This window comes from Notothenia rossii (assembly GCF_949606895.1).
Source record: "Notothenia rossii genome assembly, chromosome: 7".
Classification (NCBI taxonomy): domain Eukaryota; kingdom Metazoa; phylum Chordata; class Actinopteri; order Perciformes; family Nototheniidae; genus Notothenia; species Notothenia rossii.
This window is the reverse complement of record NC_136905.1, coordinates 36,082,816-36,108,026: the sequence shown is the minus strand read 5'-3', so window position 1 is coordinate 36,108,026 and position 25,211 is coordinate 36,082,816. Positions and strand designations below refer to the sequence as shown.

The 25,211-nt window shown below is 41.1% G+C and overlaps 1 protein-coding gene and 1 long non-coding RNA gene across 2 annotated transcripts; one reads left to right on the top strand and one right to left on the bottom strand.

Moving 5' to 3' along the window:
* The first annotated feature begins 11,008 nt into the window (after window positions 1-11,008).
* LOC307013973 lies at window positions 11,009-24,916 on the top strand. The gene is made up of 2 exons (XR_013801113.1): window positions 11,009-11,295; window positions 24,599-24,916. It is a non-coding gene; the product is annotated as an uncharacterized lncRNA (long non-coding RNA).
* On the bottom strand, window positions 21,741-24,526 carry LOC307013971 (uncharacterized protein). Its single transcript, XM_079641625.1, has 2 exons — window positions 23,722-24,526; window positions 21,741-23,210 (listed from the first exon to the last, which is right to left on the bottom strand). Exons 1-2 carry the CDS (start codon window positions 24,377-24,379, stop codon window positions 21,982-21,984), a joined length of 1,887 nt encoding a protein of 628 aa, XP_079497751.1. The 5' UTR covers window positions 24,380-24,526; the 3' UTR covers window positions 21,741-21,981.
* Window positions 24,917-25,211: the final 295 nt, after the last annotated feature.

Sequence of the window (25,211 nt, the reverse complement as noted above, 5' to 3'; positions counted from 1 at the left end):
TTAGACAAACATCAAATTCATAATGTAAAGACTAGTTGGATAAAATAATGTTTAACAACTGTTCCATTACTGTGTGAACTGTATGAGATATCGTTATCCCGCTTGCTGCTGGGTGCAGGTGAAAGTAGGGCGACAGTTCTGTTCACATCGCTGACATTTGTCACAGGTAAATCTTGTAGACCTGTATGCAAGCTGGACACTGGATTTAACAACACAGTACAAACCGGAAGTCAGTGAAATAAAGTTATGCAAAGATTACTTGTATTCTCTATAAACGCATATCTTCATGTGAATGCAGAAATAAACGTATCCTCGTCAGCATGGTTGCCGGAAGCAGGGGGGCCAAGGGTCGGGTTCCAGGATTGAACTTTTACAGCATTGCCATTATAGCCTCGTGTCTTTTATTTTTGAAATATGTTCTTTAACTTCCGGTCCACCGGACTTTTTTTCTTCATTCTTCAATACAAAACGGAAATTTGAAAGAGGGTTGTTATCCAAAACCAAAACCGGACCGTTTTTTAAATTAGGTCTTCTTGTTATCTGTTTTTTGATTCAGAAAACGGCTTTGATTTCCCGTTTTTTCGTTTTTGATTTAAAACGAAAAAAGGCTGGTATTTTCGTTTTTTTGGTTCAAACGAAAAATCAAACTAACAAAACGTACAGACTTTTTTTTATTAGGTTTTCTCGTTATCCGTCTTTGGATTCAGACAACAAAAACCAGAAAACGGCTTTGGTTTCCCGTTTTTTCGTTTTAAATACAAAACGAAAAAACGGGAAAAGGCTGGTATTTTTCGTTTTTTGGCTTTTGGTTTAAACGAAAAATCAAACTGACAAAACATACTGTAGCGATCTGCATTTATTGTTCAAGTGTTCTGTTAACTGTTTGTGTCAGGCTTCTGTGAGGAGAGCGAGCAGGTAGGGGCGGGGTTGGGGAGCAGAGGGTTTGTTGTGTGTGTGTCTGTGTGGGCGCGTGCAGGTGAGTGAGAGGTTGGCGCGAGAGGAGAGAGAGTGAGAAAGGACGGATGAGAGCCGTTGGTTGTTAATAAACCTGTTTAACTTGAGAACGCTTCACTCGTCATTCCGACACGTCCGGGTGGACGTTACAATACACTGACCCCGTATATTTTGGTCATTGGATTTTCTTTTCACAAATGGATATTCAAAAACAAAAAACTACTGGATATTTGATTTTCGTTTTAAAATTGAAAAACCAAAATTGAAATACAAGGCGTTTTTCTTTATCATGTTCAAAAATGGATTTACTCAACTTAAAAAACGGGATGATTTTCATTTTCTAATTCTCAAAAAAAAAAAAAAAGTCACTAGAAAACAGAAACAAAAAAGCTACAATTTTTATGCTTTTTTCATATTCTGCTACCGGAAGTAATCTTACAAAATAAGAGCGCAGACGAAACTCACGGAAGTGATTTCAAAACAAAGCACTCGTAGGCTATGCTACAATCACACTTTGAATCACTACAGTATCCTGTTGAAGGAACTGTGATTATTATAACCAAGGGGAATTTAGCAATCACAATGAAAACGGCCAAGACACACTATGAGCCCAGATAATGAATGTTATTAAGGGCTGTAAATATAATAGGCCTATGTCTAAAATGGACAACATTGTTAGGAGACTTCAACTATACAGCGATTCTGCACTGCGGTCACCCAGCCGTCTCTACAGTTTGTTATTATTTTTTCTGCTAATAGTCCTTCATGAGATTGATCCTGTTGGACTCAGTAATGTTACATCACCCATTATAACAATTTTCTTTCCTTTTTTCTCTTCTCTTGACTGAATAGTCCTGTCTTTAAGTATAATACAATGTAAACTCATTATCCTGCACGATTTTAAGGCTTAAAAAACAGGCATTTTTACTGTATGTGTTTGGGCAATGAACCATAATTGTACTTTATAAACTATGAATCTTGTGGTGCTTGAACAAATACACACTGGCCAGGATATACAGTATGCCTTTTTTTGGAGCCCTTTTTTGCAATATTTATTAAAATGTCACTAGTTATTTAAACAAACCACTATCTGAGGATAATACAAGCAACCATAAAACGCCCTTTATCTAGAGAGCCATTGAAGCCCATGAAGTATTTATCCTTCCACAAATCTTTTCATCTGCTGTATTAATAAAGCTGCCACTTGTTTTCAAGTTAGGGCACTATCTGTGCAGAACATTACAAATACTCTTAATTTGCAGTATTTTAAAATTGTTCAGAAAGACTGCATCAAATATGTATATCTCTATATCTATATAATATCAATATTGTTATTAACTTCAATCAAAGTCAATTTAAATAGCGGGCAAGACTTTCCAAGGGTTAAAAAGGCTGCTGCCGGACTACTGACTGGAAGTATTGCTGATATCATGTCTACCATCCTCTTAAAATACTCTGTCCAACAATATGTTTCTCATGAAGAAAGATGTTTTAACGCTGATTCAAAATAGCAGAGAAACATACATTATTGTACTCAGGAGGGGACATTGACAGAGGATTACTCAAAAAGTACACATTAAGTACTTCATAGTACTTGTTCTGGGAGTAGTTTCACTTCTAGCCTACTGAGTCCAACAGGATCGACCTCACAAAGAACTATTGGCAGAAAAAATAATAACAAACTCGAGAGACGGGTGAGCTGACCGCAGTGCAGAATCGCTGTATAGTTGAAATCTCCAAACAATGTTGTTCATTTTAGACATAGGCCTATTATATTTACAGCCCTTAATAACATTAATTTGCTGGGCTCAAAATGTGTCCTGGCTGTTTTCGTTGTGAAAACAAATGGACCGTAGATACACGGATTGACCGTCCTCATCTGCGCTCTTATTTTGAAAGAAAACTTCCGGTAGCAGAATATGAAAAAACTGAGCTTTTTTTGTTTCTGTTTTCTAGTGATTTTATTTTTTGTTTTGAGAAGTAAAAAATGAAAATCATCCCGTTTTTTAAGTTTAGTAAATCCATTTTTGACCATGATAAAGAAAAACGCCTTGTATTTCAATTTTGGTTTTTCAATTTGAAAAAGAAAAGAAAATATCCAGTCGTTTTTTGTTTTTGAATATCCTTTTGTGAAAAGAAAATCCAATGACCAAAACATACACTGACCGTGTCAGGATGTAGAACTCTTGTGTGAACATTGGATAAAGCCAGGTTCATATTCTTGTTTCATGTTGTTGACATATTAGAGTCAAAAGTTTGCACAGAGCGAAATATCTTTGTGTTGCGCCATACATCAGAAAATACTGCATTAAAAAAGTCATTTCCTGCATTTTTCTACTAATAAAGTGTGTTATAAATAATGTACAGGCTTTCAGATTGCTGTAGTTCACTAAACAAAGACATTAACGACATGTTTGGTGTTGAAAATGTCAGAAAAAGTGAAAGAATGGGAGATAAATATCCCCAAATCTCAAAATTGTATTATATTTTGTGGTCCTCTTTCAGTTGAGATACTGTAGGATGCTTCCGGAAAAGACCAAACATTGGATGTCTTTCAGTCGCCAACATGTGTTTTCGAGACACTGATATTAACGGGAAAATCCTGCAGGACTCAAATGCCTCGTCGGGGGTAACGCTGCCTTACCCCCGGTCTGCACGTTGTTTCTCTTTCAGAAACACAGAGGACTGTTTGTATGATGCATGCGATCACAGACACGCTGCAAACGGTGTCCGCCAAAAAGTCGAGTCCAGTGTCTATGTGTCATTTTTATTTGTTATAGTTTGGGAAGATTGAAAATCGGTAGGGAAGGCCAGCTAAGTCGGTAGGCGGTAGAAACATGTCAAAAGCGGTAGACTACCGCCCAAATCGTTAGGGTTGGCAGGTATGAGGTTGTCATGACTCATGTCCGACTATCACAAGTAGAACCATAATGAAAAATACGCCGGTAAAATGTGCCGGCTTATGCCACAATAGGATAGCAACAAGTAGTCAAGATAGTCAGTTTAGCTTCGGTTGCTATGCTAATGTCACCCATTTTATAACAGAGAAACTTTAATAACAGCGTTGTGATGTCAAACAGCGGGCAGCACTGCAGCGGTCGTTAAATGTCGCCGAAACACATTAATAAACAATGAACCACGGCACTCTGGAGAAAACTACAAGGGTTGAGCTGGAGGTGGTTCCTCTGGCACCAGAGGGTGAAGTCCTGCGTCAGCTCCCTGTACTCCCTGTCGTCCTCGTTGGAGATGAGTCCAACGATGGCGGAGTCGTCAGAGAACTTCTGCAGGTGACAGGTTGCAGTGTTGTGGGTGAAGTCTGCAGTGTAGAGGGTGAAGAGAAACGGTGCCAGCACCGTCCCCTGGGGGTTCCCCGTACTGCTGATGATGGTGTCTGATTGACACTCCTGGGTCCTCATGTACTGTGGACGGTTGGTACAAGCATAACCTGTTTTGATTCCACAAGCATAACCTGTTTTGTTTCCACAAGCATAACCTGTTTTGATTTGTTGCCAACTTGGCACTTCTCTAAAGAATTAAACTCTTTCTGTGGTTAGGATTTTACTAAAAGCACCAACACTAACAGGAAGATGTAATTTAACAGTAATTGCAAGGGAATGCACTGCCATTACAAAATAAACCAAACTAAAACTTAATAATGACCACCTAGATACAACTATAACTTCTTGATCTTAAACTGGATTTTCTCCAATATGAATTAGTACATAAGGACATGAAAGGCATCCAAACTCCAAAGCAGTTTAAATGTGTAATTGGGAAAACATAGTTCTGGTTGACAGGTTTCAAGGTCGTAAACAAATCCTTTCAGAATAGGGTACATTCAAAATTCCACTAAAAAAACAACAGTACAAGACTGGAATTAAGTGTGCTATCAACGTATTTAATACCATTTTAATTCCAATCATTATAACTTTAGATATAATGGTTAATATCGTCCCCTGACATCTTCCTAACAACAGCATTTTACTGAGGGCTGCTCCTTTAGTAAATCTCATTAAGCGATCCACATCTCCATTTCATTTGGGTTACATTTGGGTTTGATATTACCGTTGGGGAACATTTTCCATTGTTTTTTTTCTGGTATTGAAAGCCAGATGGTTTGCTCTTCTTCAAACATGCATTGTCTGACTCCCATTCCAAATTCTACAAAGGAAAGAGTAATTTGCGAAGCAGCCTCTGACATTACAGCTTAATTCTTCTGTAAATACAGTTTAGACCAACAACACCTGCTGTCATCCTCCCTTGACAATCCTTCTCTGACTTTCACTGGGATAATTTAAGAAATGGGCCTTCATGCAGCCAAGGCTCATTCGCTCGTATGTGTTTATGAGTCCGACTCATTATTTGAGAGGAGAGCGTATCACCTTGCAAAACAGGATTGTGTGCTAAAACTGAGTGAAAACAAGAGTGAGCTACAGGCAACTAAAGTCGTTTTGGAGGTGTTGTTAAATGTGTCATGGTCAGTCTGTGGTGTGTTTTTGATTACGTTTATGCTCTGATTTAATTCACAGAGAACACTTGGACCTGAGGAAATTGTACTGCTGCAGCCTTTTAGGGCTCAAGGTCAGAATTTATTGCATTCCTGAATTGTAGCTATGTTTGACTCACTAAACCCCCACAGCCAGAGCAAAACTTTTCAGTATTGGGTGATTTTTTTATTTTTTGCTTGCGTTTTCTCATGATTTGTGTGGGGCATTAGGGACTTGTTCCTCTGCTGTGAGGCTGGCGGACTGTAGGAAAGCCTCTAGGTCTGCATTAACAAACACATTATTGAGCTTTCTCTTGCTTCTGCTGAGATATAGTCAAAGTCCCTGCCACTTTTAGGTCTATTGCTCTGATAATTAAATATATTTTTAGGTGTGAGAGAGAAAATAAATTCAGCTGTACAGCAGAGCACATGATAACCATTCAGTGAGGACTAAGCAAGCAACAAATTCAATGTTTTACCAATGCATCATGAATCCGCAAAGAATGGCCATTCACAGCCAAATGCTGCATGTGAGCAACTCCTTAAATTGGGCTATTTTTCATTTCATTGGACATCAGATAATGGACATAAAAGAAAAATATATCCCTGTCCTTCAGTGATTAGATTAGCTTTCTCAGTGGCCTGCTCCCACTGTGACATAAAATGCAAAGGCTCCTAAAATGAAGTGTCATTGCAAATTACTGAGCAGCAGAGGCCCCGTGCAGCCGTACCGGCTAGGCCAGGGGTGGGCAAACCTTTTGGCTCTGGGGCCACTATGAGTTTTAAATTTGACAGACGGGCCGGGCCAGTAGCAGATCGGTAAAAAAATATGTAGCTGTCCACTCCTCATTATACACTCGGCACTCAATGTTGACTTTTATTTTGTTTGGTCCACTCATTGTTACAGATGCAGGTTCAAAGGTGAATTAGGTTCAAAGGTGAATTATTGCGTCATCGTTTGCGTCATGACCATCGACTGTATATATAAATGGACGTAGGGTCCGTGACATAACCCATAGGATTCTGCAGAGTTGCCGAGAAGCCCTTAGTAGGCGGAGTCGGCCACTAACGGCTCGACAGTGACGTCAGAGTTCAACTCCCGCCTTCTCCAGCCTGCTCCAAATAGAGAGGCGAAGTCCCGCCCATCTACTTCCGACCCATGGGACCCCGGAAGCGGAAAATTATACATTGACGTCAATGGAGAGAGAAAAGTCATCTTCCGATCCCGTTTGAATTGTGCCACGAATGACACATATGATGTTTGTCAAATTAAAAGAACATTTTGCAAGTCAAAAAAAATAAAAATGTGTCGTAAAACTGTGAATTTACCATTTTTTTTGTGTGAAACCGCTCAGTGAACTACAGGTCTCTGGTCTCGCACAATACGCGTCACCATCACAAAGATGGCTGTCACGTTAGTAAATTTCACCTGTTTCTTTCAGAATGAGGCGAAAAAGTATAAAACGAGGTGAAAATCCCTCCAAGTCTGGGCATGTTGAGAGCTGTACATACACGAAAGGGAGCGGTTCTGTAAGAGCCAGCATGCGGGACCGGCTTTACAAGGTTTCAGTGAGTAATATGAGTGCAATGTTTAAGGTTAATGTCAGCTAGCTAACAAGGTACACTAACGTGTTTTGTTTTAGCAACTAGTTTTCTCCTTAAGAACTTTGTGGTGTCTGTGTATGCTGTGGATAACATTAGTGTTCACAAGAACAAGATACACTCCCGTTTTTTGTTTTAGTTGCTCTTCAGATTGAAGCGGCCAGTTCTATATCGACTATATGTGTGATCTCCTTTTTACATCTCGTTGTGTCATTTGAGTTTATTTGCTGTGTGTAGATTCAAGGATTTTGGTTATCTTGTCCAGGGATGCAAACTTGTCACCTTTCGGCGAAATTCTCCGTTTTGAATCCAAAATAGGTAGTTTTTGTGATTCCTGTAGATCTGCAATACAAATATTTTTGGGGTATGGGAGGGGGTCTGGGACCCGGATTAATGTGCGGCCGCGAGCTTTTTTTTAATATATTATAATGAAGCGCGATCTGTGTGCTCGAGTCTTCCTGCCTGTCGGCTCTGCTCATGATGTATAATCAGCCTCTGCTGCTCGGCGATGATGGTCTAGCTTCAGCAGCTACATTACCTACGGTGCGTTCGTTAATATTAACTGTGCGTCCGGAGTCACTGTGGCACAGACTGGACCGCTGGTGAACAGCTGTTAGAACGGGCAGTTCAGGTGTTCACAGTAGAGCTCCCTGTCGGAGCGGCAGAGCGTGATGTGCACTGAAAAGTTTTTTTTTCCCGTCGCAATATTATCGTTGAGCTAGCTAACTAGAATACATTGTCACTATCTGCTAACGTTAGCTTTAGCCTTCGTTTTCTAATCGTTTTTTTCATAGGCTATAAACAGAGGTGGTATAAGTATATATCTTGTAATTGATTAAAAGTAGAAGTACTCAGTTCTTGTACTTGAGTAAAAGTAGAAGTACCAGAGTGTAGGAATACTCTGTTACAGTAAAAGTCCTGCATTCCAAATGTTCCTCAAGTAAAAGTAGAAAAGTATTATTATCAAAATATAGTGAAAGTAGCGACAGTAAAAGTAGTCATTTTGCAGATTGGTCCATTTCAGAATAATATGATATGTTTTATAATGACTGATCATTCAAGTGTTATCAAAGCTGGTAAAGGTGCAGCTAGTTTGAATGACTTTGTATACTGCAGGCAGGGTAGCTTTTGGATTTACTCCAGGTGGAACTAAAGTCTGATTTAACACTTGATTATATTTCACATCATTCATCCACATCTGTAAAGTAACTAAAGGTATTACATACATGTAGTGGAGTAAAAGTACACCATTTACCTCTGAACTGTAGTGGAGTAGAAGTACAAAGTAGCAAAACATTGAAATACTTAAGTAAAGTACAAGTATCTCAAAATTGTGCCCAAGTATAGTACTTGTTGAGTTTATGAACTTAGTTACTTTACACCAGTGGCTATAAAGATAGAAAGACTAAGCCTTGCACAGAGGCATGAAAATATATTTTCAAAATGCTCAACAGTGCTGCCAAAATTATAAACTGACTGCTACACAATTAAAATAAATGCTTTTTATATATTTCTATTAGATGTGACTCTATGGCGTTTCTGTTAATATTAACACTGCTGCTTTAGTTGTTCTGACTGCTAAAATCCTCTGTTATTCCTCATTTTAAAGCCGATATTCTGTGGGGTCAGGGGGCTCGGATCCTTGTCACCTTTTTCATACCTGATGAGTTTGCATCCCTGTTGTCAATTTGTTTGGTTATCTAGGCACAGCTGTGTGTGACTCCCTCTGGTACACTGGTATGTGTTTTCCTAATGTAGAGAGCATTGATTAATTAATAAACTACACACTAACTCTAGATCCTGACCAAATCCTTATTTTTTGATCAAATGTTTTTCAAAAAAAATGTATTGTATATTATATAACAGCTGCACATCACAGACCGGAGTCTCTGCTACTGTGGACCACGAAGGAGGGGATCATCATCCCCATCCCCAAAGACCCTGCATGGCATGGAAATCTCCTCCTCCTGGAACAATTCTACACCCAGCATATGCTCCCTGTGTTGGCCAGTAGAGAGGAGGACATTTAAATAAACATACTCTTAACACCCTCGGACTCTGCGTTGTGTTTCGTATGTGTGATGGGGTGTTATGCAGAGGGGAGGAAAACAGGACACAGCAGATTGGGATTGTGGTGGAAATGCTGAGCAGTTATTTAATTGTTGCGTGTAATTATTATTATACTGCGTGCTTCTTAGTTATTCCATCTTTTGTTGTAACATGGATCTGTATGTAACTCTATATTTACTTGTTATCTACCACACTTCCTTCTACATCATACACCGTCATTATACATGGTGTATATAGGATATATATTTATTTGTATACATATCTGTAAATTGTATAATTTTTTTTTTCGTATTTGGGATTTCTCTTTTGTCCACTCAAATACACTTGGCCCTTTCTCTTTTCCATGTGGAAAATGGCAGCTGCATATTCTGCTTTTCTCATCTGCTCCCTGTCTGCTCATCTACGATGAGAAAATTATATAATTAATTACTAATAATCATTTAAACCTGTTATTACCAATATTTCACAAATTCTTCATGTAAACTTAAGAGCACAGCTGTATGTTGAGTATGTCAACTTTGCTTGGTTCATCTTACTGGGGGGCAGCTACATGGATGTCAGTGCAGTCCACAATAATTTTGCAGCTGAAGGCAGAATGAATTTATTATTGACTCAGAATGAAGCACAACTTCATGTCATACAATACATTGACTTTATTTGTAATTGTGTAAAAAAATATGAATATTGATTAGCAAGCAGGACCTGCAGGAACAGAGAACGGTGATGGATGGAGCTGGGAAGAGAGAATAAAGAAAACAGATCAACTTTATTATCGGATATTAAAAATTCAATTTCAAAATAAGTTGCCGCTCCTACAGTTTTCTAGTATGTAAAGATGATTTCACATGACCAATGCAAAATATCACACTCAATACATGTGTGTCTCTGAGGGGTGCATTGTGCCTCTGATGTATATAAATAATATACCATAACCAAATACTATTACGTACAGTGGAAATCAGGTTGCCAGAGCAGGTCAGTGTGCATGTTCCTCAGGGTCTCAGCAGTTACAGGTGAGGTAAAGAAAATAAAAGAGAAAAAGGTCAGTAACAACATTTTAAAGTAACAACACTGAATAATTATCTCTTTTAATAATTTTCTCTCAGTAATCACTCAACTACTGTCTTTCCAACAAACAGATTGACTCACTCTCACTATCATCACAATGAAACACGTCCAGAAGAATGTCATGCAAAGCTGCCTGCCTTCCTTCCTTCGACTCTCCCTGAACTGCCTGATCTTTTAATGGTCAATGTTAACCATTTGTGCAGATAGCATTAAGTAGAAAAGATCGCTGATACTAAGGTGCCGTTAGCCTACCTCCCGCCCCCTTAGCACCTGGTGGAGGGGGCGATAGGCTACTCTTCAAATGTTTCACAAAATACTTACCATCATGACTACTCTTACTGTTTAACATTTTGGTTTACTTCATGTTAAGGCTAATACAAATGACAAGGCTAAGTAATGTAATATAATGCTAACTAACATGCTCGCTACTAGCTAGGTAGCTAACTTGACTATGTTCCATGCAAAACATGTATATTACCTGATATGTTTGGTCCAACGACTCCTGGTCCTTTCATCAGACGGGAAGCGATAGAACGAGCAAGTGGTATGATCTCTTTTGTGATTACAACCTCGTACAAAGCACACAGACATCTTGTAAAAGTGAATTTATTGGAGCAATCTCTTATATTTATTGGAGGGAATAAATCAGTCTTCTTCTTCCTCTTTGCTTTGCGAGTCACAACCAGTCTTGGAGCATTATCGCCTATGACATCACTTACGCGACCCAGAATGCACTTGGGATTTGTAGTCTTTCTAGTTGCGTATTATTCATAGTCTTATATTTCAGCATTTTTACGACAAACTGTGACTTTTTTTGCATGGAAATGATTGTTTAAGATTGACAAACATCATATGTGTCATTCGTGGCACAATTCAAACGGGATCAAAAGATAACTTTTCTCTCTCCATTGACTTCAATGTATAATTTTCCGCTTCCGGGGTCCCATGGAGGCTCCCGGAAGGGGAGGGACTTCGCCTCTCTATAAGGGCAAAGAGGCGGAGCCGAGGCGGGACCTGCTGCCACCGAGCTGGAAGTTCCAGAGCTAGCTGAAGCTAGCAAGCTAAGCTAACATGCTCCCCATCTGCACACTGCCGTGGCATTTTACGTTTCTAAGGTAAGCGGACATGAAACTATTCAGCAAAACTATAAATAATAATCTAAGTTATTGAGTTTTTGGCATAATACTTCAGAATCTTAAAATCCCTTAACGTTTGTATGCAATTGTGCTAAATTCAACACTGGAATCAAGCAAATATTAATATGTTTGCATGACATTAGTTATTTATATTTTGATATCACTTAACTATACGTTTAATACATTTAAGTCAAGCTAAGGTACATGTGATGTGAGCTAGTTAGTGCTCTTACCTGTGAGGCCTCCAAACAGCATAATAACCAGACTGTATCATTAAAACTAAGTACCAGTTCTAGTTCCTTGACTTTAGACAAACAATTCAAAAGACAACATGTATTTAAAGACCAATTGTAGTGGCCGTTTGTCCTAAACTTAAACTCAAAATAAGTTAAAACCTTCAAACGGATCACTTCTGGCACCCTGGGCAGGTAATGTACGCAGTGTAGAAAGTCAACCAATTTCCAGGCATGGGTTCTGTCGTTGAGGCTGGTTTTATTGTTTTCTCGGTCACAAACAATTCTTTCTCCTTGTACAAACAATCCTCTCTCGTGCTGGTAAAAAACCATGTGCCCATTACCCAGGTGCAAAAACAGGTGGTCTGCCACTTCCTGCCTATATACACCCTTACCTGTGCTCACCACTACCCCCAGGTGTCTAAACCAAAAATCACACTAAATAAATTAACCCAAATAAAGACTAACATATAAAGCAAAGAAATTAACTAAACAAATTATTATTAACTTAACATAATATTACCACAAATATATACTTCTAATGTGAGCAAAATCATAATAAATAAATTAAATGACAAACTACAATTACTATATGCAAAAGACTGTGTAGCTCTAACACTCCGGCCCCTAATTGGGCATTTATCACAATTACTAGACTTAAAAAACATGGAGCTACACACTAAACATGCATTCTCAGGCACTGATGTCTTCTCTGGCAAACCTATGAAGGAAAGGTGTTATTGATGGAAAGAGACAGAGAGAGAGGCAAAGAGAAAGATAGAGAGTCCATGCGGTCACAGTGTTGCCTCCAGCAGCAGGCACAGCTTCGTCACAGGCCTCTCCAGGATACTGGTCTTTGTTTGGAGACGCACAGAGCGCACATGGCCATTCACATCTGCTCTGACTTCTAAAACTCTCCCCATCATCCAAGATCCTCTTGGGGCTGTAGCGTCTGCCACAAGAACAACATCTCCAGGTATGAGGTTTCTTCTTAGTGCTGTCCATTTTTGTCTCTGTTGCATCAATGGCAGGTACTCAGAAACCCACCTCTTCCAGAAGAGTTGCGCCATGTACTGTATCTGCTTCCATCTTCTCCTAACATACAAATCATTTCTGTCAAACAGTCCTGGTGGCATAACTGGTTTGTTTTTCAACAACAGAACATGATTCGGAGTAAGGGCTTCCAAGTCATTCGCATCATCTGAGGCCTTTGTGATAGGTCTATCATTCAATATTGCCTCAACTTCACAAAACATTGTTTGGAGTCCTTCATCGTCCAAGGTTTGCTGTTTAAGGACTGAGTTAAGCACATTCTTCACTGAGCGAATCAGGCGCTCCCAAACACCACCTTGATGTGACGCTGATGGGGTGTTGAATCTCCATTCTATGCCGTCCTGAAGAAGGGCTCCTTGGATTTTGTCATGATTCAGAGCAATCATATTCTCCTTGAGCTCACGGCTAGCTCCAATAAAGTTGGTTCCATTGTCAGACCTGAGAGTGGAGACTGGGCCTCGTCTGCAGATGAATCTTCTCACTGAATTTATACAGGAGTCCGTATCCAGCGTGTGTGCTACTTCCAAGTGTACAGCGCGGCTGGTCATACATGTGAAGAGCACTCCATATCTTTTGAGAAGACCCCTGCCTCTTGTAACTTCAATGGGCCCAAAATAATCAACGCCAACACGAGTGAAGGGAGCTTCATCAGGCAACAATCTCTCGACAGGTAAGTCAGACATTTTTTGTTCAAGGAGTCTTCCTCTTTGGCGTCGGCAAACTACACAATCTGATATGACTTTTCTGGCAGCAGAGTTTGCATTTATAATCCAATACTTCCGCATTAATCTGGACAATATGTAGTTTCTTCCAGCATGACCTAGCTGCTGATGAATGTGGCGCAGAATCAATGTGGATACATGCAGGTCTTTGGACAGAATAGCAGGACGTTTAGATTCAACTGGCATCGAGGACTTGCTAAGCCGACCGCCAACTCTGAGGATCTCACCTTCCATCACTTGGTCCAATCTGTATAGGGGACTGTCTTTGGATATGGTTTTCACACCACTCTGCAGCGAGGTGATTTCCTCCTTGAACCGTTGATGTTGCACATACTGGATGATTGTCAGCTCTGCTCTGGTCACATCTTGAGGTATCAGACTCTGTCCTTTAAGTGTAGACTTAAAGCTCTTCATTTGGCTTTTAACCTGTTGTTGACTGAGTTCAGCAGAAGCACAAAGCTCCTTTCTCTTATGTCCCAATAACACAAGAGTCTCCTTGAACTTAAGAAGCCAAGCAACAGCTACTTGCAGTCTCTTCCAAGATGAAAAGTGATGAATCAGGTGGCTCATAGCATTGTCTGTGTCTTTAACAACAGCATTCACAGTCAAGTCCCTTTTCATCTCAGGGTCAGCACCAGGGATCACCTGAACATCTACGTCCAATTTAGGCCATTCATCCTCGGACTTGTAGAGGAAATCAGGTCCCATCATCCATCTCCTTCCATTCAGGAGGTCCTCTGCCCTCATTCCTCTTGACGCCTCATCTGCAGGGTTCTCCTTAGTCCCTACATACCTCCACTGGTCAACATCAGTTGCCTCTCTGATGACTGCAATTCGATTGGCCACAAAAGTATGGAATCGCCGGCTTTCATTGCATATGTATTTCAGGACTGTTGTGCTGTCGGTCCAAAAAACGGATTTCTCCAGCTTAATCTGCAATTCCTTTCGTAGCATGCGGTCTACTCTAACAGCGAGCACTGCAGCTGTGAGCTCCAAACGAGGAATTGTCATTTGCTTCAGTGGAGCAACTCTGGCCTTCCCCAGAGTAAAAGCAACATGCACTTTATTGTCCTTTTCCAGTCTTAAATACGATACAGTTCCATACCCGACCTCACTGGCATCAGAGAAGTGATGAAGCCGAACAGTGACAGGGTTGCTAAAGTCTTTAGGCTTGACACAGCGATCAATCTTGAACTCCGCCACCTTGTGGAGATCTTCCAACCAGCCAGCCCATTGCTTGGAGAGAACATGGGGAATAGCTTCATCCCATCCAAGATTTTTTCTGCACAATTCTTGCAGTAACATCTTAGCCATCATGCTGAATGGAGCAAGGAAGCCTAATGGGTCGTAGAGGGAGCTGACCACTGAAAGAATTCCTCTTCTCGTCTGCGGTCGCTCTTGTAGAGAGGCCTTAAATCCAAATTGGTCCGTTTCAACGTGCCACTGTAGTCCTAATGTACGCTCAACAGGAAGTTGATCTGTATCCAAATCCAGGTCCATCATGTCCTTTGCTCTTTGGTCTTCGCTGACAGAGCGTAGCACTGCACGACTGTTACTGGCCCACTTTGACAGAGTGAATCCTCCTTTGTGCAAGAGTGCAGTTAAATCATGAATCATTTTCCTAGCTTCCTCTTCTGAGGCCACTGAACGGAGGCAGTCATCGACATAAAAGTTGGTTTTCACTGTACTCACAACCTCTGGAGGGAAGTGTTCTGCGTTGTCCTCTGCAGTCCTCCTCAAGGCATAGTTGGCACAGCCTGGCGATGATGCAGCTCCAAATAAATGCACCTTCATGCGGTATTCCTGTGGTGCCTGTGCGGTGTCACCATTTGGCCACCAAAGGAAGCGGAGAAAGTTGGTGTGCTTATCTGAGACATGAACCTGATGAAACATGGATTGGATGTCGGCCACAATTGCAATAGGCTCCTGCCTAAATCGGACAAGAACTCCAATGAGGCTGTTAGTAAGATCAGGGCCTTGCAAAAGCTGGCTGTTGAGTGATGTTCCTTTGTATGAGGCTGCACAGTCAAACACAACTCTGAGCTTGCCCTTCTGAGGATGATACACCCCATGGTGAGGGATGTACCAAACGTTCCCATTGTTCTGTGTCAGCTGGTCAAGAGGCACTGGTTCAGCATGTTGCTGTGTTATCATTTCACTTAGGAACGTAGTATATTCTTCCTTAAACAGACTGTTCCTATCAAACTTTCTTTTCAGGCTACCCAAGCGCTGTTCTGTAACATAACGATTATCTGGCAGAGTTACATTTTCTTTTCTGAACGGCAGGTCAATGCAATAATGGCCTCCAATTAGTTTTGCTGTGCTACTAACAATATCCATGAACTTAATGTCTTCTCTGGACATTTCCAACTGCTCTTCTGACGACCTCTCATTGAAGTCATGGTTATATTGTTGTACAAGCATTTCTTGCAGGTGTTCAACAGAGATATGGTTTGCTGATACGGAAGAATAGCCACTCTTACTTCTGCAGCCTCCACCATGAAGAGGACCATTAAGGACCCAGCCAACTCTGGTTCTGACAGCATAAGGCCCTTCATTCTGGCTGTTTATCACCTCCCACGGCTCCAAGACCTTCGGGGCGTCAGTTCCAATAAGCAGGTCAACACTTGCATGAATGTCATAGAGTTTTACATCCTTCAAATACAGCCATGGATCAAGATCTGCTTGTCGTGGAATGTTAAGAGTAGACACAGGCATAGTTCTTTGAGTTAAAACATCAGGAAGCTCTATAAAATCTTCAGCACCCATACCAGACACTTCAAGACCCGACAAAACGTGAGTATCCACAACTTTTCGTTGTCCCATTGTTTTTAACAGGATGCTTGTCTTCTTACCCCGCAAATCCAGTCTTTTTGCCATGGCTTCAGTACAAAATGTGCCGGAACTGCCCGGATCCAAGAAAGCATATGTATGCATGGTCTTGTTTGTCAGTTTACTTCTGACCTTTACTGCAACAATTGAAAAGGTGGAATCATCTTCCACACCGGCCCCAATGTGGCCACACGTCTGAGAGGTTACATTTGGCTCATTTGGAGGACTCAGAGAAGGTTTGGCTTGTTTTTCGGATGTGCCTTTATCCGGTCTTTCAATGTGGAGGACTCCAGGGTGTTTCTGGTGACATACATAACAATCCAATCGACTCCTGCAGTCTTTGCTTGTATGGCCTACCTTCAGGCAACCGAAACAAATGCCCTTGTTCTTGATGAAGCTGATCTTTTCCCGCTGTACTTTGGCCTTAAACTGCCAGCACTGATCCAGTGTGTGGCTCCTCTGCAGGCAGAACAGACAGCAATGAGTGGAGGTGATTTTATTAGTATATCCTGCAGGCCGTGCCATAGCGTCTTCCCTCATAGGAGTGACATTTGTAGCGTAGCTGCTTCCCTTCCTTCTGTCTCCTGGCTGGCTGCTTTTGATGACTTTGGGGATATTATGTTGAGAGTCTTGGATGTTTCCAAAAAACTGGATCTGAGGCAACTTTCACTTGTTTCTCAATACAATTTACGAGATCGATGAATGTAGCCCTCTCCCCCCTTCTTTCCTTCAGATCACATGCAACATTCCTCCATTTTTCTCTCAGTTTGTAAGGAAGTTTTAAAATGATGCTTCTCATGTTAGATGGTAAGTCCAGTTCCCTCATATACCTCACTTGTTCTGTTAGATTTGTACATCCTCGGAGAAACAGAGCGAATGATTGTAATCCTTTGACATCTTCACTTTTAATAGGGGTCCAGTTAAATATTTTCTCCATATAAGCATATGCAACTTTATGTTCATCTCCAAAGTGCTGTGCGAGAAGACTTTTGGCTCTTTGATAGCCTTGATCTGGAGGTAGATGCTGACAACTATGCACAAGGTCTTTAGGCTGCCCCCTAGTGTACTGCTCCAGGAAGTGCAAACAGTCGCTCTGATTGTTGGTTTTCTTCTCTACTGCATTTTCGAAAGCTCTAATGAAGGAGTCATATTGAATAGGGTCTCCATCAAAAACAGGGAGATTTCTTGTAGGGAGAGCAGAGTACATATTTTGCTGAACCAACAATGCAGTGATTTCGTTTTGTTTGTGCATAATGCTCATCATGTCATTCTGATTGTTACTAGCAGTCTGTCTTTCTAGATATGGAGCTTCTGGCTTAGCAGGCCTTTCATCCATTTGTGCAGCATATGCAGATCTTTCTTTTTGCCTTACAACTAGTGCAGGATCAAGGGGGGCTCGGACATGATTTTCATGTGGGACAAAAGTGTTGGCTTGGGGATTTAAACTGATGGACCTTTGAGCTTTGCTTCTCTCCAAATAGGAGTTCATTCCATCAGATCGAGCCGACCCACACCGTGAAGAGTTCCTTTCTAAAACTTGAATCTTTGCATTAGTTGCCGCTAAATCAGTTTCAAGCGCCAATTGCTCCTTTTCCCTACGGAGCCTTTTCTCTTCCCTGCGGAGACTTTCCTCTTCCCTGCGGAGACTTTCCTCTTGTGCTTCAATGTGATGCATCTTTTTTAAACCTTCAGAGCGTTTGAGAAGAACTGCTTTTTCGGCCTCCGCCTTAATGCGCGCTGTGGATGTTGCAGACGTCTTTGATACACCAGTTGCACGTGATTTTACAGAACTTCCTTTTACACTTGAGATGTTAGAAATACTATCCTCAGGTCTTATTTCATCAACACATTCTACGTCGGAAGGTTGAGGTTCAATTGGCTTCGAATATGGACGACCGATTTTAGACAGCCACTGCTTTACCTCTTCAATAAATTCACGACATGATTTCATCCTTTTCTCAAAGTTCGTAGTTTTTGCCTGAAGGGTTTGATCATCTTCTGGTAGAGGCATTTCCATAAACACTTCGTGCAAACTGCATGCATCTTCGTAACACTTAATGAACAAAGCGAGCTGAGCGTTTACTGCATCGGCATTGTCGTTTAATTCTAGTAGAGGACGTATTTTATCCATTAGCTTTTTAGCCTGCTTAGTTTTTGCAGTGCGTTTCTCTTGACAATTTTGCATGTAAAAGCATATTCCTTTTGCGGTCAGTTTAATTGACCGTCTTGATGCTGGCCTTTCCTCATCGGATGCCGCTGACTCGTCACTCATCTTATACACTTGCGGATAACACTGCGGTCCCGCAATCAGGCAATAAGTCGAGCAAAAGGTGGCAACACTATCGAAAACAACTTGGTTTAAAACGAACAGTTCTTTTTCATCCACATAAGTCACAAGCTGGGCCTACACAAGGCTTTATCTTCTCATGAATGAAGGCCGTCTCTTGCGTCAATAATCCAACAAAGCGCACAGCGAATTAAAGCAGTCCAAGTTTATAACTGAGTCTTTTCATAAAATACTGATTTTCACCATCTTCCTATATGGCGTTTTAAAACAGTGTACATACCATGTGGAGATTTCTTAGATCTGGACCAGGTCTTTGTCTCTCAACAGCAGATGCTCCATGAAAAATGATTAAAACAATCCAAGTTCCTTTCCCATCGGAAAGCCCACTCCAATAGCAGGTCCGCAGGATCGTATTCCAAGGAAAGTTCTTCTTTCTTTAATCCATGAGCGGGTTTTTTACTTGATGTAGTGGCCGTTTGTCCTAAACTTAAACTCAAAATAAGTTAAAACCTTCAAACGGATCACTTCTGGCACCCTGGGCAGGTAATGTACGCAGTGTAGAAAGTCAACCAATTTCCAGGCATGGGTTCTGTCGTTGAGGCTGGTTTTATTGTTTTCTCGGTCACAAACAATTCTTTCTCCTTGTACAAACAATCCTCTCTCGTGCTGGTAAAAAACCATGTGCCCATTACCCAGGTGCAAAAACAGGTGGTCTGCCACTTCCTGCCTATATACACCCTTACCTGTGCTCACCACTACCCCCAGGTGTCTAAACCAAAAATCACACTAAATAAATTAACCCAAATAAAGACTAACATATAAAGCAAAGAAATTAACTAAACAAATTATTATTAACTTAACAGAATATTACCACAAATATATACTTCTAATGTGAGCAAAATCATAATAAACAAATTCAATGACAAACTACAATTACTATATGCAAAAGACTGTGTAGCTCTAACACCAATCTTTATTTGAATGTGCCTCTTAACCTGAGATATTAGTTATACAGTAATAGTATTGACAATTTAAAAAGACTGAGAAACTCAACAGTCGGCTTTATGTTTCTTATTGTCAAAAGCAGCATTTTTCAAAGGGTGAGGCACGCCTCCCCTGGGGGGCGCCAGAGAGCTTCAGGGGAGGCGCAGCGTGAGACACAAAAGAACGAGAAAAAGACGAGTAAAGTGACACTTGCCCACTTGTGGCTGTCTGTGGAGACCGAGTTCCCCCACCTCGCCAAAAAGGCTGTAAAAGTGCTCATTCCCTTCCCCTCCACCTACCTGTGTGAGTGCAGGTTTTCCGCATTGACTTTGATCAAAAGCAAGTACCGGTAAAGGCTGCAGCCAGAGGATGATCTGCGTTTATTCCTCTGTGCATCAAAGACGCAGACTCATTGTTCCCACTAAAGTAGGGGTGAGTGTAATAAGGAGGCAAAGTTGACGTTCAGTGTGTTGCCGGGAGCATATAAGGATTTATCCACCATGTTGAAAATGTTAAAAAAAAATGTCTTGAAAACACGGCGTGCGGAAATATACGGGTCGTGCTGCAGCTAGATGTGCCTGTCCTCTGTAAGAAGGTGTCGGCGACTGACATGCAAGGAAGAACGGCTGTCCACAGGCTGTTCCAACTTTAACAACTGTATTAACTTCCAGGGTAGTGAATTGAACATGCAATTGTAATTGGGTGTGTGGTATATTTTCATGCACGGACACGCATGTTCCACAACACACAAACTGAACAACACTCAATTTTCCGATCGCTACCAGTGTCCTTGCGATCTTGTTATAATAACAAGTGCACGTTACTGATGCAATATGGTTGAGACTAGTGCTGTGTACCTGGACTCACATTCAGGTTCAGGTCCGGACTTATAAGTCCGGACTTGTGTCAAGTTGTGTGAGTAACTAAAGTGAACTTATTGGGAGCTAATTATCAATTGAAAATAAACTCATAATCAACTCAAATTCAAACTCGTCAGGTTTATTGTGCCCCCTTCCAACTTGTGTCTACACCATGTATTTTCTAGAACTCTACATGTGTTACTAACTATACAACACAACTACATACATAGTGATGTACATACAAGACTCAATATGCAAGAGTACAAGTCTATGTGTTCTTGTTCAAGAACAACAGCATATTGACATTGTCTGGGTGAAGTGTTGCTCTTTCGGCAGACACTATATCACCATACATACAAAGGAGTTAGCTTAGCAACACTACCAAATATGGCAACCAGTATCCCACGCTGTCAGTGTCCACTATGTCTAAGCCAGCTTCCCTTGACGTCACACAGATCTCGCGAGCAGTTGCGATATTTTGCGAGACTTCGTGAGTTCAGTAATGGCCGCCATATCAGAAGCCAAAACAATGTTTTTCGTCTTTTCTCAGCGCACATTTCTCGATCTATGGAAGGTTTTAGATGGTTTAGAACACAAAGGAGAATATACGTAAGTACCGGTTCCTGACGTTCCGGTTTTAACCGGACTTGAACCGAAACTTTTTACAAGTCCAGTACCGGTTCGGCGTACCGGTACGCAGCACTAGTTGAGACCATTCGGGCTTATTCTAGAGGGGTGCAAGGAATAGTCCAAGTAGTGGGGGAGTTTTATACAATATGTTTAAAACATAAAAAATAAAAAGGTTTTAAAAAGTTATTGTTTAATGTTTTAAGGAGGTGACGCTACTCAGCCAATCAAATCGGTGCAGTCAGCACGATAGATTCAAACACACACAGAGACGAGACAAGAGGAGAGAAACAGTCGGAATAATTTCAAATGGCGGAAGGTAGACAGCGAAAACAGAGCATTTAATTACATTTTCTCTTACTGTACCTCTTTGAAATGCAATTGAATACCCCTGCATTATAGCAACAACAATAATAATAATAATAATAATAATAATAATAATAATAACAGCAATAATAATTGGGAGGGGGGGCGCGGCTGTTCTTATGTTCTCTGAGGGGAGGCTAGAGCCATATGAAATCCGTTTTATTATTTTCCAAATTCCATTTTATTTTTTGCCAAATTCCGTTTTTTCCGTTTTAATATTTCAGAATTCTGTATTTTGCTTTTTACGCTAATTTTACCATCAGAAATAGTGTCTAATAAGTGGGAATGAATAAATGTCCACAATTCAATAAGATATAACAGTCTTTTTTCATGTTTAAGTGCTACAGTTCAATTTTAAAGTGCTTATAAGCTTCAAGTAAAGAAAAAACTCTAAACAAAACATTCCCTTGGCTTCTGGCTTCTGAGTTAACACATTTTAAGCAAACTTTTTTCTCTGTGCTTCAAGTAAAAAAGATAAATAACTGTAAACAAAACACTCAATACAATAACTGTAAACACAATAACTGTAAACTGTTACGCTTTTCATTATAAATGAAAAAATGCATCAGAAAATATGCAACAACTTACTTAGTAACCTGAATTTAGTTGAAAACTTGAAACTAAAACAATAAAACGTGTTTCTGTTTCCCTGTAGTAGTATGACTAGTACTACTACTCCTTATTAGCTCCTGTCTGTCCATTTAAGTCTTCCATCTATCAGAGACATCTCCATTGAAGTACATGATGGTCAGCCTCTTTGTGTTGAGCTCGGTGAGTGCCTCTCGCTTGTCTGTAAGGAGAGTCTTGTACTTGCTAAAACTCCTCTCACAGTCAACTGAGCTGACTGGGAAGTAGATGTAGGACATTGCCATTTCTGCAACTTTTGGGAATCTCACACTCATGCCCCTCCAGTAATCAGCAAGAGTGACATCAGCTGCCAAGGGCTCCCTGGAGTGCTGGTAGGCAATCCATTGCTCACTGAGCTCTTGTGATGGGTTTGCCATGGGTATCAGTCTTGTGTAGGCTTCCATCCGCTTCTCCATGGCTGGTGCCTGCCTTGGATCGAACACTCTTATCAGCTTGTAGATCTCTCTGGCTGGGTGCATGTCCCAGTGCTTGGAGAACTTTGTGAAGACCAAGTGGAAGGCATCATGGAGATCGTCAAGAACCTGCTTCCTCTCTCGAACACCCGTCTTTCTCAGCAGCTCATCTGTCTTGGCACCAAACCCGCATGTTTTTGCTGTTCCATTCACTAGGTAAGAGCCCAGGTCCTCCATGATGTTGTATGCAGACACTGCTGTGGTACGATGGGTTCCTTCTAGGATAGTCAGAGCTGTCATCAGTTTGGAGCAGCCTTCTGCGATGAAGGTTAGCTTCACAGTGAGGGCCTGCATCTTTTCCTCTGTTTCTAGCAGGCTGAGGATGTTTGTGACTGCTTGGGCTGATGAATTTTCTTCCAACAAAAATTCTCTGTACAGATGAACATGCTCTGCGTGGTACTGCACTGCCTCAAACCAGCTATTCCATCTGGAGCCCACTGATTCAGGAGGAGCCTTGGTGTGCACAAACTCCTTGTTGATGAGGAAGCTCACCCATCTTCTCTTTCTAGCAGGCTTCCTACAGAAGACAGATCTCATCGCTGCCACAAGTGATGCAGCATCAGAGAAGTATCTGTAGTGCTGCCAGGTCTCACCCACCAGATTTATGATATGGCAGAGGCACGTTACATGGACACTGTTGGGCATCACTCCTTTTAGAATCTCCCTGTATGCCTTCAGACAGTAGGAGGCATTATCTGTGACCACTGCCCAGACATCATTCAGTTCCAGATTATTGCTGTGGAAGGAGCGTATGATGGCTTGGGCAACTGTTGAGTGGTTGCATCGATCCATGAAAATTACATCCACCAGATAGTACTGGTTTTCAACACCTGCAATGAAAGATAACACAAGCAAAAGATTATTATATTTAAGCCAAATAATATTGTGACAAAATAAAAATGCACAAAATAAAAATACACATTTCAAGTGTAAACAATAGATACAGCTAGCTACTGACATTATCACAATGTCAGTAGCCTAGCTATAGTATCTATTCTATTGTGATGAAATACAGTAATGCATAATTTATGCACCTTTAGTTTATTTTGTTTATAAAGGACAGTGTGCACTGACAATCATTTGCATTAAAAAAATAGACTGGTGCACCAGATTTAGCAAGGAGCTATAATTTCCATCTATAGTCCTAAATGTAGGACTACTGTACATAGCTATTTAATCACAATAGTGTCATTGATTAGCCTCGCCCTCTAGCTGTATCTATTGTGATCACCAGGCAGAGATCATCGTCATCACACTTTGCATGCTGACAATGCACACTGCAGCATGTAAAAAAAATTAGGATATTTAAACGACATGTTAATAGGCTGTTCATTAGCTCACCAATGACGATGTTTAGAACACTGCAGTCCCTGGTATCGGTCGTCTCGTCAACAACCACCGACAACTTCTTCCCACGGATTTTCTCCAAAACAGCCGTTATATGTTGGTCAAACACACGGGGCAGATGGATTTGACGAAGGGCTGTTTCGTTCTCGGGCAGCGCTCCTCCCTGCTTGCAGTGCTTAACTAGAAATGGTCGCAGCTTCTTCAGCTTTGCTAAAGGGATGTCTGACTCGGCGCAAACAGCTACAAAGTCCTGCACAAACTCTCGTCTTGAATCTGCTGACGAGGTACTTGCTTTAATTGTAGTTTGAAGTGCAGGTGTGTTTTGGGAAGCACAGTGTTTTCCCTTGTTTCTGACATGGCTTTTCGAGACTAAATGATCGTCGCACGTATTTTTGCGGGTCCAATCCACGGTATGTTGACAATATTTACAAAATAACTTATCGCCGGAGGCATAAAAATCATTCGGATACTGCTGTGCTCTGAATTGAGGGTTTAGTGTGGAATTTCGTAGCTTTTTAGATGATGATGTTGATACCGAAGCAGCTACACGCTTGGACATTGCTGTGTTGTTGTGAAGCAGTGTGGAAGTGACGTGTGCGTTGTAACACGTGTTAGCGTCCCGGTCATTTTTGCTTTGCACCAAACGTTCCATCGTTCTCCCGAAAACGGAATTTCAGTCCAAACTATGGCAAATTCTGCAATATTCCACGTTTTACAGTTGATTCCATTTTTATTGGTCAATTCCGCGATTCCGTCCGCGATTCCGTGAACGCGGATTTCATATGGCTCTAGGGGAGGCTCACCTACCCACACTTTGAAAACCCCTGGTCTAAAGCATTTGTTATTTTCATTTTCCCCCTCTCATATTCAGTGTGGACGGATTGAGACAGCGTGGTGTCCAGAAAGCTGCAGAGACTTCAGGGAGAAACCTCCGTGTGATGGACGTCCTGTCTGTTGGTTTGGAGAGGACTGAGGGTCTTTCCTCTGTGAGAAGGTCCAGGCCTGATGGAGGAGCCCATGCTGGGCAAAGCTGATACCAACTGCACAGGCCTAGTCTGTCACTTTATTTGACTACATGTGTTTACTTATACATTTAATAGGTTTACACCTTCTGTCCATATGTGCGTTTTATTTAAAACATTTGATTAACTTTGGGTTCACATTTCAATAAATTGTATTTGTATTTGCACTCCTTTCGTCCATTATTCTTACTGAAAATGTTATATTACACATTCACATCTGACTGAAGATTGGCCCCATTTATTTGTGATGTTGCAAACTCTGCGGTACAAGGCACAAGTGATGGGAAGCTCATAAAGCGAGGCAAATAGAAATAATCAGCTGATGGAGTGTAGATGTGGAAATAGGTGCATTCGATCAGCTCACTGTTTTTACAATAAAAGTAGTTTCTTAGTGTACTGGTCTTAAAATCTCATAACATCAGCTTTTAATGTTCCTCTTGGATGTTCCCCTTGACCCTCAGA